The following is a 13,007-nucleotide window of genomic DNA, read 5'->3' as shown; positions in this document are numbered from 1 at the left end:
TCATGGAGAAAGGGAAGAGCATCACCAACAAGTATCCCAGGTTCCCTGTACCAACACTGCAGCCCGAAAAGAAAGTCTATCTTAATGGCCCTACTAGGTATAACCATTGAGATCTGACTCCATAAACAGTACATGCCAAGTGGTAATATGTAATACGACTGATTATAGAGCTCATTTGTTAAAATTGAAAAAATCCAGTAAAGATTTAAATGAAAATAGTTACAAATCTGAGTGACTTTTCAGAAAAACTGCAAAGCCTAGAATTTTTCAACTTTTAAATCTTGATTCATTTTTAAGCCTTCTGATCAAAGTGAAACACAAAATTAAAAGCACCAATCCTGTTACTAGAGATTTTAAATCTCTAAAACACAACAAAAAAGACCTGGTAACCTTGTTTCTTTCACTTTTTAAACTTTCTATATACTCACTCCTGCAGCACTAAGACCACTGAATTAAACTCTTTATGAATGCATCGATTCTTACTGTACATATTGTGCCTATCAAGTCACTTTTCAGAGATCTGAAAATAATTTTTGATGCTCATACACTAACCTTGTAAAATAAAAATACTAGAAAGATAAAGCCAACATGAGAATTACTGTGTATTTTCCTTAGGCTTGCTTTCTCAATGAAATAAGTCATTTCTAAAAACTTAGCTAAGGTTTGTGAGCTACTCTGTTTTTGCTCACCAGTACAGAGCTGCCATATGGGCTGCAAAACGAAAATGGAAATGAACTAGCTCTTGGAGCTGAAGCCCTTAGTGAGGGTTAGCCTAGTTTACAGAGGGTCTATGCTTCTCACTAGGGGAAATGTCCACAGAGGGAGTAAGGAAAATCAGATAGGAAAAAGGGTATTTAACTAAAAATTGGAAACATTTTAAAATAATTTTTAAGAACACTCTGTCCATAGCATTGTGTGATATAGTCCTCGATGTATGTAGAGAAAATATTTAGAGACTTACACCATCAAACGGGATTTTTTTTTCTTCTTTTTTTTGCGGTACGTGGGCCTCTCACTGCTGTGGCCTCTCCCGTTGCGGAGCACAGGCTCCTGACACGCAGGCTCAGCGGCGATGGCTCACGGGCCCAGCCACTCCGTGGCAATGTGGGATCCTCCTGGACCGGGGCATGAACCCGCGTCCCCTGCATCGGCAGGTGGACTCTCAACCACTGCGCCACCAGGGAAGCCCCCATCAAACGGGATTTTAAAGGAGGGAAGGCATCCACACTTCACTTTCACTGGTAAAATGTCAAGACCAGCAGACAAGGGATCTCCATGGTAATGGAAGATTCTGCATCTCGATGCAATGGTGGGATAAAATATCACATTGTGTGTATACAACGTGTGTATACACACACATTGTACCAAGGTCCATTTCCCGGTGTTGAGTTTGTACTATAGTCATAAGATATTGGGGGAAACCGGATCAAGCAAGTACATATGACTTCTCTGTACTATCTTTGCAATTTCCTATAAATCTATAAAAATGTCAAAATTAAATGTTTAAGTTTTTTAGTACTGGAAAAAAAAAAAAGCCTTCTGTCCAAAGCTTCTAAAAATCCAATCAATGTGTAAAAGGTAACCCTTAGTCATCTGGAAATACCAGGTAAGTTCTCCCTGCCAGATAAATGGTGGGGGTGAGTATATTCACCTCCTTCCTTCAAATATTTCTTCTACTTGTATTTTAAAACCTAAAGCCTCAATTGAAAACCACAAACAATGATAATAATAAATGAACTCCAATCTTTCCAATCGCTGGACGAATGCTCTTTACTGGGCAGCAACACCTCACAGTACAATCCACGGAGGCAGAGTGATGCTAGATGAGCCCACCTGACACCCTCAGAAGAGCCCGCAGGGAACTTACAGATGTAATCCTTCACCGCTTTCTCGAAGAGGTCATACACGTGCTCTCTGTCCAGGCCGTCCAGGGCCATGCTGATCTCGTCATGCAGCCACTCCAGCCAGAGCTCTACAAGACACCAGGGTCCCCTGCGTTACCACCCCCAGCACCAAAGGGCGGGCTGAAAGCAGGGACTGCACCGTGAGGCATCAGCACGAATACGGTTCATCCACCTTATACAACCTGGCCCAGTTCACAGAAATTCAATTCTTAAAACCTGCACCAAGCACATAGAAGGCTTATGCTTCCAAAGAAGATCAATCACTAAAGTCATAATATCCCTAGAGTGGCTGGGCATTTTATATTTTGCGAAGCACTGATGTATTTTCTCATTCAATCTTTGTCAAAAACCTATGAGGTAGGTGACAGGGACATTAATAACAATGGCATCTATCTAAGCATTTACAACATGCCAAGCATGTGTTAATAAATGTTGTGCACAGAATGGCTCTTCCAATCAATGTACTACAAGGCAGAAACTACTGTTATCCCCATTTTACTGCTGGGAAAACTGAGTCTTAATAAATTTGTTTATTCATTTATTTATTTTTGGCTGCACTGGGTCTTCGTGCTGAGCGCAGGCCCTCTCTGGTGGCGGCGAGTGGGGGCCACGCTTTGCCGCAGCGCGCAGGCCCCTCACTGTGGTGGCCTCTCCCATTGCGGAGCACAGGCTCTAGGCACGCAGGGCTTCAGTAGCTGTGGCTCGCGGGCTCTAGAGCGCCGGCTCAGCAGCTGTGGCGCACGGGCTTAGTTGCTCCGTGGCATGTGGGATCCTCCCGGACCAGGGCTTGAACCTGCATCCCCTGCACTGGCAGGCGGACTCCTAACCACTGCGCCACCAGGGAATTCCAAAACTGAGTCTTAGAATATTTATATAATTTGTTTAAGGTCACACAGCTAGAAAGACATATAGTCAGGCAATCTGATTTCAGCTTCTATGCTCTGCAGTTATGCTTTGTGGGAGGGAGAAGGGGACAGAACTGGATCTAGGACCTGTGTTTTCCAACTTCTCCCTAAAAGATCAATTATGTATATTCACGGAGATTTAACTACAAAGATGCTCAGTGTAATTATATTTCAAATAAGCAGAAATAACCTAAATGCCCAACTACTGTGGAACAAATAAGGTATGAAACATTTAAATTAAAAATTATTTATGAAAGTTTAGTTATAATACATTTACAGTTATCTGTTTCTGAGAATGGATTAAATACACAAATACTAGAACAGGAAACAGAAAGGAAATGGGGGAAAAGTTTAATTACATAGAAATATTTTATGATAAAGTTAGGATAAAGAAATTAGGATTCAAAACATGAGTCAGTATCGCATGACCACAAGTATGTTTAGCAAAAACTAGAAGAGGATAAACTAAAAATCGCTGACTTTGGATGATGGGTTTTCTTCTTTCCACTATACTTATATGTTCCAAATTTTCTATAAGGAGCATGTCCCACTTTCAGCACTGAAAAAAAAGGACACTCTTCAATTCTCTGTGTTTATAAAAGCAGCCCAACTGTGGAAGTCTTACCTTCAGTCAAAGGAAAGATCTCGCTCATCTTCTGGCGGGCCATCCTCACTTTGGTAAGCTCCCCTTCCAACCGAAGCAGCCGGATCAGGTCCACGTGGCAGTTGTAATCATAGACGTTGATAGACAGCTAGAAGAAAAAGGAACAGAAGTTGAAATTTAGAACGCCATCATCAAAATAACTCAGCTTTGGGCTTCCCTGGTGGCGCAGTGGTTGTGAGTCCGCCTGCCGATGCAGGGGACACGAGTTCGTGCCCCGGTCTGGGAGGATCCCACATGCCGCGGAGCGGCTGGGCCCGTGAGCCATGGCCGCTGAGCCTGTGCGTCCGGAGCCTGTGCTCCGCAATGGGAGAGGCCACAGCAGTGAGAGGTCCGCATACCGCCAAAAAAAAAAAAAAACCACTCAGCTTCTTTCACCATTGGTGACGACACATGTCTGCCACAAGCACAAAATATGTGCAATGTGGGAGAGCCACGAAAAGGGCAAGGCAACGTTTACCTTCAGGAAGAGGGAGAAAAATCCACAAGAAAGAGCTTTTTATAATAAACTTAACGCTCTCAATTCCTGTTAGAACACATGTGGGTTCTCTCTGAAATACAGAAAACATTCTAATGAAGCAAATAAATAAACACAAAGTATGACCTGAGGCAAGTTATTAACTTTTCTAAGTCTCCATTCCCTCATCTGTAAAATGGGATACACCACTAGGTTCTAGCTCGTAAGGTTCTTGTGAGGTTTTTTTTTTTAATAGAGCTTTATTGGAGTATAATTGCTTTACAATACTGTGTTAGTTTCTGTTGTACACCAAAGTCAATCAGCCATATGCATACACATGTCCCCATATCCCCTCCCTCTTGAGCCTCCCTCCTACCCTTGTTATCCCACTGAAAGGTAATTTAGTATCACGCTGAAGCACGTGCCAGGTACATCAGTAAGAGCTCTTTTCTTTTACTAAACAAACAAACAAATGAAAATCCCTATCGGGAGAAACAAGAATGGCAACAGACTGATGAAGCTGAGTGATAGGTACAAAAACGTTTATATTTCAAGTTAAAAGTTAATAAATTAAGATAACTGCTTCCAAAGCTATCATACATCTGAGGCAAAGGAAAACTAAAAGAACTTGTCACTAGCAGACTTACTCTTAAAGAATAGCTAAAGGAATTTCTTCAAACAGAAAGCAAATGATAAGAGAAATCCTGGAGCATCAGGAAGGAAGAAAGAGCAGAAATATGGCTAAATACAATAGATGATCCTTCTCTTCATGAGTCTTCTAAATCGTATGATAATGGAAATAAAAATTTTAAGGCTATCTGATACTCAAAACAATGACATTTCAAAGGAGGAATGGTAAAGGGACCTAAATAGGAAGATTTCCACACTTCACTCAGGGGTAAAACATAGATACCATGTAAGTCAAATATACTGAAATACCCAAAGCAACCACTGAGAAACTATATAAAGCAATACTCTAAAAATCACTATAAATAAATCAAGCTGGAATACTAAATGTTCAAATAACCCATACGAAGGCAAGAAAAGAGAAACAGGAGAACAAGCAACACAGGAAACAAACAGAAAATTTAAAAATGTCAGGCTTTAGACCTAACGTATCAATAGTTACCTTCAAAGTATATGATCTAAACATACTAATTAAAAGACAGAGAATGGCAGAGTGGATAAAAACACAACTCACCTCTATGCTGATCACAAGAAACTCACTTCAAATTCAAGGATGTAGGTAGGTTCAAAGTAAAAGGATGGGGAAAGATACAGCATGCAAACATTAAACAAAAAGAAGCAAAAAGTGACTATACTAATATCACATCAAGTAGACTTTACAGCAAAGAAAATTATCAGAGATAAAATGGGACATTACATAATGATAAAAAGATCAGCCCACCTGGAAGACAAAACAATTCTAAAAGTGCATGCACCAAACAACAGAACCTCAAAATAGATGAAGCAAAAACTGATAGAGCTAAAAGAAGAAACAGACACAACCACAATTATATTGGGGATTTCAACATCCCCCACTTCAGCAACTAAAAGAATTACCAAACAGATAATCAGCAAGAATATAAAAGAACTCAACAACACCATTAACCAACATGATCTAATTGCTATATATAGAACACTCTACCCAACAATAACAGAATAACACATTTTTCTCAAGTGCCCAAGGAACATTCACTGAGACCACATCCTGGGCCATAAAACAAACCTCAACAAATTTTTACAAACTTAAATCATACAGAGTATGTTTTCCGATAACAACAATCAATTACTGTAGGAATATCTCTAAATGCTTGAAAATTAAGCAATACACTTCTAAATAATCTACGAGTCAAAGAGGAAATCTCAAAGAAAATTTAAAATACACAGAACTCAATGAAAATGCAAACACAGCAAATTAAAATAAGTGGACTGCAGCTAGCAGAGTGGACAGGAAAACTTACAGAACTAAATTCAATGTACAAAAAGAATTATACACCATGACTAAGTGGGAGTTATTCCAAGTATGCAAGGTTAGCTCAATCTTTGAAAAGCAATCACTGTAGTCCACTATATATCAAGCTAAGGAACAAAAATCATGGTATCAATTGATACAGAAAATGCATTTGACAAAACCCAACAACCATTCACGATAAAAACACTCAGAAAGTTAGGACTTTATCAAAATTAAAACTTTTTGCTCTGTAAAAGACTCTGTTAAGAGGATGCAAAGACAAGCTACAGACTGGAAAAAAAAATTTACAAACCACATATCTGACAAAGGACTAATAATATCTAAAAGATATAACTCCAAACTCAACAGTAAGAAACAAACAATCCAAATAAAATAAAAAGTAGGCAAAAGACATGAACCAACATGTACTGGGTTGGCCAAAAAGGTCTTTTGGGTTTTTCCGTAAGATGTTACAGAAAAACTCGAATGAACTTTTTGGCCAACCCAATATATCCAGGGGACACAGATGGCAAGTGAGTGCACGTGAATAACGGTCAGGGAAATACAAACTAACACCACAATGAGCTATCCTTACACACCTATCAGAACGGCCAAAAGGAAAAACAGTGACACCAACAAATGCCAGAGAAGATGCAAAAAAATTGGATCACTCATACATTGCTGATGAGAATATAAAATGGGTACAGCGACTCAGGAAACTGTTTTTGGCAGTCTCCCATAGAATTCAACACACAAGTACCATATCACCCAGGAACTGCACCCCTGGGTGTTTTTCCAGAGAAATAAAACCTATGTTCACACATCTGTACAGGAATGTGCACAACAGCTGTATTCCTAACAGCTACATCTGGAAAGAACCCAGAAGTCCTTCAATGGGTGAATGGGTAAACAAACCATGGAACACGCACGCCATGGAATACTACTCAGCCATAAAAAGGAACAAATAAACACACAACTCGGATGAATCTTGAAGGAATTATGCTGAGTGAGAAAAGGTCATCCCCAAAGGTTACATACTATATGATTCCATTTACATAACATTATTGAAATGATAAAATTGTAGAAATGGAGATCAGATTAGTGGGTGCTAGAGGTCAGGAACTGTGGCTCTATCAGGGCAGCAGGAGGGATCCTGAGGTGACAGAGCCAATTTGTGTGCTGACTTTGTCAACGTCAATACGTGGGTTGTGAGACTGTACTATAGTTTTACAAAAGGTCACCAGTGGGGGAAACTGGGTAAAGGGTACACAGGATCTCTCTGTATTATTTCCTGCAACTGGAGGGAAACCTACAATTACCTCAAAATGAAAAGTTTAATTTTTTAAAAAGCTTTCAGAGACTTCCCTGGTGGTGCAGTGGTTAAGAATCCGCCTGCCAATGCAGGGGACACAGGTTCGAACCCTGGTCCGGTAAGATCCCACATGCCGCGGAGCAACCAAGCCCATGCGCCACAACTACTGAGCCTGAGCTCTAGGGCCCATGAGCCACAACTACTGAAGCCCACGCGCCAGGAGCCCATGCTCTGCAACAAGAGAAGCCACCACAATGAGAAGCTCGCGTGCCGCAAGGAAGAGTAGCCCCCTCTTGCCACAACTAGCGAGAGCCTGTGCACAGCAACGAAAACCCAACACAGCCAAAAATAAATCTTTAAAAAAAAAAAAGCTTTCAAACAAGTTGGGGTATGGGGTTACATTAAGTCTATACACCACGACTAGACTAGTATCTACTCTTCCAACGTCTGCCACATTTCAGCAATAAATATTTCCCTTTCCAGAGATGACAGATGACCTACAATTCATTCGACTAACACTGCCATTTGACAATATACTCTTAGTAATCTAGACCCTAGTTATTGCATTAAACTGCACACAGGAGGATCTGTCTCAGCAGGTAGCAAGTCTCAGCAGTAATGAGTTAGACCACGGAATTGACACGGGACAAACTGACCAACAGAACACTAGAAAGCGCCCAGAAACAGACCCACGCAACCAGAAAGTATATCACAGAGGGACACTGGGTGTATCCACTAAAATGAATTCATGACCCATGACCATGGCCCAGGTTTGAAAAATACTGACTTAGAGAAACTCTTACAGGGTTTGAGACTAGCACAGTTTAACAGTAACAATGTTCCTTGTAGCTTGTTTGTAATAGGAAAAAAAAAACTGTAAGCAATTCAAATGCCAGAACCACCAATAAGCTGTGGGCTACTCATACGCTGGTGTACTGAACACACAGCAGTCAAAATGGATAACCTGCAACTGCAAGAACACGGCTGAATCTTAGAAACACACTGCTGAGTGGAAAGCAGTCCCGGATGATTACACATTGCATGATACACTTTTTTAAAAGCTCAAAAACAAACAAAAGTGGACAATATATGCTTAGGAATGCATACTTAGAGGATAAAACTATACATGTTTTAAAAGAGAAGGAAGCACTCATGATTCAAAAAAGCAGTTACCTGGGTTTGAGGAGGGGATGGGGTCAAGGCAGGGCACTGGCACCGGGGAGAAGCTGCGGGGACGGGCAGCAGTAGTGATGAAGTCCCCACTCTTAGAGCAAGGGGCAGAGCAAGGGTGCTCATCTCATTACCATCCTTTACAATTTACAGATGTGAACTGCTTTGTACGGATCAAATTACACACAAGTAGGTAACAAAGAAGAATCAGTATCAGGTAAGCTCATGACCTATAATTAAAAAAAAAATCTTTTAGCAATGTTCTCCTGCTCATGATTTATAAAACTTGACAGGCTGAACCCACCCCATGATTATGTGATAGGCTGTAAAAGGACAGGACGAGGTCAGGACACAAGTGTTCTAACGTCCACGGGTTCTGTTTCCCCGTCTGTACCGGAAGGCACTGGAGTACACCTCTGCATCTCAAGTGGACTGCCATGATGCACTGATGTCTCAAAATTGGCTGTCAAGTGTGTCACGCAAGTAACCACAGTGAAAGAACTGAAGATCATGGAAGATGTACTCTCCTCACGAAGGAGCAGGCGCAGTTCTCCCTGTCACCCCATCACTCGCAACTCACCTGGGTCTGAATGTGTTTTCTGAGCGTGAAGCGGGGTGGGCAAGTCCTGCCTAGCCAGGCTGAGTAATGTCTATGCAAGCGGCCCTCGCGTGAACACCAGACGGAGGTCAGAAGAGAAACGGAGAAAACTCACTGAAGTAAAGGAACTGTCTCTAGGATGGTTTTTGATCTAAATTTCTGATTTTTAGGCCCAAATAATGAAGATACTATATATGGAGATGTGCTCTGAGAGCACGTACATTAAATGCACACTGACATGCATTTAAGAGACCTTCCAGAGTGTTCAACCAGCACTGACAGACGAGCACGTGTGCCGGTCTAGTCTGGTCTCAGAACACTGTTAACGACAAAGGATGCTTTAAAGAAAGAGAAGGCTTAGCCAACGTGCAAGCGCTCTGCGAATTAAATTTCCTAACTCCCTAACAGCACAACCTGGCCCTGGACTGGGGGCGGAGAGGTGACAGAGAGGCCTGGTGGAGAGGACACTTAGCTGCAATCACAGGAAAGAGGGGGGGAAGGAGAAGGGAGCAGGTCCCATCACTGCATCTACTGTGTGTCAAACTGTGCCTGGAGCTTTACACACCTGTCACTCAAGCTCCACAACAGCCCTGTGAGGGAGGCACTGCTACAACCCTCCCTTTACCAACTGGCACAGCAGGCTCAGAGCGCTGACATGACCTGTAAGACACCATGAGGTGCCACTTTTAGTTTCAGGCCAAAAACACAAATGGTGGGAAATCTCCGCTTTCGTTACATGGACAGATACTACTAACTGCGAGCTTTCATAAACACACTCAAGGCGAGAACTGGAATTTGCAAATACGACAAGGCCGAGGGTTTCACAGACCTCTCTGGAAGTTACCGACCATCGTGCTCCACCAGGAGAGTCATTACAGCAGGAACTAGAGGCTGTGGGATTAGGAGGAGGTGGGAGGGAGTTTTGGAAAAATTGGAAAAGTCCATTTCTAGACCCTCCGGAAAAGAGGATAAAGCCAGAGGCTCTTCAATTCACCATCACCTGCCAGATCCCATCCTGTGTGGTCACCTTTGGTGGCCTGAGGCAGGGCTGGCAACTGCACAATACCAGTAGGCCGGTGGCCTCTGCCCTGACCTACCCTCCTCTCTAGTAAGCTGGGTACCCTCACCTCATCAAGGACTTAATCGCTCTGCTTCCAAGCCTCCCCTTCCCCTAAAAAGGTAATCCTCTTTCCCCTACCGAGTAAGCTAATGGCTCATTGAAAGGCCCAACTCCAGAAGAACAGATTTCCACCAGGACAGGGACACAGTCCGCCTGGCACCTCCTGTTACACTGCTGAATGAATAAAAGACTGAATGGACTACGGCGTGCTTATTTATAAAAAGCAGAAATGGTAACCACCTGCCTACCCCCAGCTGGTTCAGATGCAATGACAAGTGGGACAGATATACCAAAAGATAATATAACTGTTTCACAACTTAACAAAAACATCACCTCGAGAGAGGACGTTATAAGGAATCTCACACCCAGCAAAGTGGGAAACCCAGGCTAACAACCTCACATCACTAAGTAATTTCATAGCCAGTGTGGCATTCAGTCCACAGACAACCCTGAAAAATTCAAAACCCCTTACGAGTGACTAAGCAAATCGTTTCATCATTCCTTCTGTGCCTCAGTTTCCTCATCTGTAAAATGAGAATGTGCTCCATCTGTTTGCCCCTCCAAATCCACTCCACCCTCTCTCTTCCCCGTCCTGTGACCCACTGTGTGGACCACACTGATGAGGTCTCTGGCTGTCTTGCTTCCAGCAGACGGCACCAGCAGACTGTTTGGAGAGAGGCAGGGCAGTAGGTCAGGGTACTTCTTCCCCACCCCAATCCCTGATGGGAAACTGGGGCCGCACCCCTGGAACAAACGTCTCACCTCCTCTCAGGTGTTGTCTCCACACAACTACTTGGAAAACCAGTCCCTCCCATCACCTCTTCAGGCCTAAAGGTGGACACCTAAAGGTCCTGCTACTACTAGCCCTGGGGTACCGAACCTTTACTCCTGATTTCCCTGCTCTAGACACAGTAGTCCCTTTACTGACCTTTTCTCAAACTTTCTTAATTTGAATGTGCCACCTACTTCTTGCTGGAATCCTAGATTACACAAGAGATACCACCACCTGTATCTCATAAGGTTACAGATTAGAAATCACGTAGCTACTAGGACCAGGCCCCGAGCTTTAATTACCATTATAACAAACCTATGTGCGGAAATCGTTTCTCCCAATTTACAAATGAGAAAACCGAGGCTGAGAGAGATTAAGAAATTCGCCCAAGCGCACGCAAGGGTGGAAGAGCCAGAACTGGGGCCTTAGGCTCCAGACGCTGTAATCGCTCCCTTTCCATTTCTATTATCACCGTCACCATTAATATTTTCCCGACCACGCCATAGTTCATCAGCGTCTTCATTCCTACAGACAAATAACTCTCTTTTAGAAATAAAATTGTATTTCTCGTGCTGGACAGCTGAACGGTGTGGCTAAAAGCGGGAGTTCTGGAGTCGTTTCAAAGTTCAAAGCCTGTCTCGCCAAAAGCCTGTCTCGCCATTTGCAGGAATTGTAATCTTGAGCAAGAGAATTCCCTCCACCAAGAGCCTCAGTTTCCTCCCATAAAACGGGAAATACACTACTTCCTTCAGCGGGTTCTTGCGAGGGTTCAATGGGATAACGGTTGCAAATCACCTGGCAAGCAGTAAGCGTTCGAAGGACGGGAGACGCGCTGATGAATTGCGCTTTGGCGGCCTTGGCGGCTTTATTACCGCCGAGGACAAGGGAGGCGGGCCGGGGCCTGGGAACCTGAGGGAAGGAGCCCGCCGCCCACCCCCGCGCTCACCTGCTCCTCCAGCCGCTCGATCTCCAGCTGGTTCTTCTCCTCTTCGTCGTACTCCCACTCGTACTCCCCCGGGGAGCTCTCGGCCGAGGAAGCCATGGCGTACTCCTCATCTCCATCGCTCTCACTCACGCCTTCCTCCTGCTGGTCCCACTCCGGCCCCACGGTCTTGTACGTCGCGGCGGCCACGGCCCGCGATAACACCTTCCTCCTCGTCCTAGCCTCCTTAGCTTCAGCCTCCTCCCCCTCGGCCTTGGGTCCGGCCTTGGGCTCAGCCTCCGCTTCCGAAGCCGATGCTGCTGCCGCCGTCGCCATCTTGCGCTTCCAGTGACTCCCGGGTCCTCACTCTGCCGCCGAAGACCCACTGAAATAGAAGCTGCCCGCGGCGCGCGCCTGATCAAAACCGCGCTCCCCTGCCACCTAGAGAGAAACTGTGAGCCACGGATGACGGCGAAACCTCGAAATACACGAAACTCATGCTATTTTATTACTTTTAATAGTTCTTGTTGGAGGAAAAAGAACTCGCTAACAGGGCATGTGTTTCGCCACAACTTCGGACAGAAGTTGGGTCCTTAGACAGGAAGTGGAAGCCATAGAGGAAGTCATGGAGTGAGCGTGATGATTGACATTAAGGGTTTGCCGCCATCTTGAGAAGGTCAAAATGATTCTTGGAATTAATGCCTTACCACCTGTTCTGACCTGGCGCGTGGTTCAGTCTCCCCAGTAACTGAGCCTCAAATGCAGAGAAAAGTCTAAGTCCTCGGGGAAGGATCGATTGCACCATTCATGAGAAAAACTCACTTCCCAAAGAGATTCCTCCCCTTTATGTAATGCCTGGTGCCTATCAGTTAAAAACACATGTGCGTTTTCTGGTTTTATAGGATCATATTCTGCAAACCAATATTAATAAACTACATTAGTAAACATTTACTTAGAATCTCTTCATTGCCATGCCTTGTCATATAAATTGTGACAGTTTGCTTTTTTATATAGAGAGAAATAGAGTCAAACATACATACTTTTTAAAATCAGGGCAAAGTATTCGTTTAGCTAAGCTTTCCACTTTGACGCAGGAAAGCCTTGGTGTGTCTATTTATTGCCTTTCTCCCTCATTAGCAAGCTTAATTATGTCAGAAGTTATATGTTTTTCTTTCCGTTGGATTCCCAAAGCACCCTGACAAAAAGTAGATACTCAACACATATTTGCTCAA

General features: G+C 43.6%; 1 protein-coding gene across 2 annotated transcripts in view; it reads right to left on the bottom strand.

Annotated features, from left to right (window-relative positions):
* The window catches only part of SART3 (spliceosome associated factor 3, U4/U6 recycling protein), a 33,630-nt gene extending 21,498 nt beyond the window's left edge, over positions 1-12,132 (bottom strand). Inside the window, exons 1-3 of one of the 2 annotated variants that reach the window (XM_019950417.2) lie at positions 11,800-12,132; positions 3,435-3,561; positions 1,868-1,972 (exon numbers count right to left, since the gene is read on the bottom strand). In XM_019950417.2, the coding sequence (XP_019805976.1) occupies positions 1,868-1,972; positions 3,435-3,561; positions 11,800-12,111 (544 nt within the window). In that variant the 5' untranslated portion in view covers positions 12,112-12,132. The remainder of the gene's footprint in view (positions 1-1,867; positions 1,973-3,434; positions 3,562-11,799) is intronic. The other variant, XM_019950418.2, reaches the window with a different exon arrangement.
* Positions 12,133-13,007: the final 875 nt, after the last annotated feature.

This window comes from Tursiops truncatus, chromosome 13 (assembly GCF_011762595.2).
Source record: "Tursiops truncatus isolate mTurTru1 chromosome 13, mTurTru1.mat.Y, whole genome shotgun sequence".
NCBI classification, from domain to species: Eukaryota; Metazoa; Chordata; class Mammalia; order Artiodactyla; family Delphinidae; genus Tursiops; species Tursiops truncatus.
The sequence above is the reverse complement of the archived record's forward strand: the minus strand, read 5'-3'. Positions and strand labels throughout refer to the sequence as shown.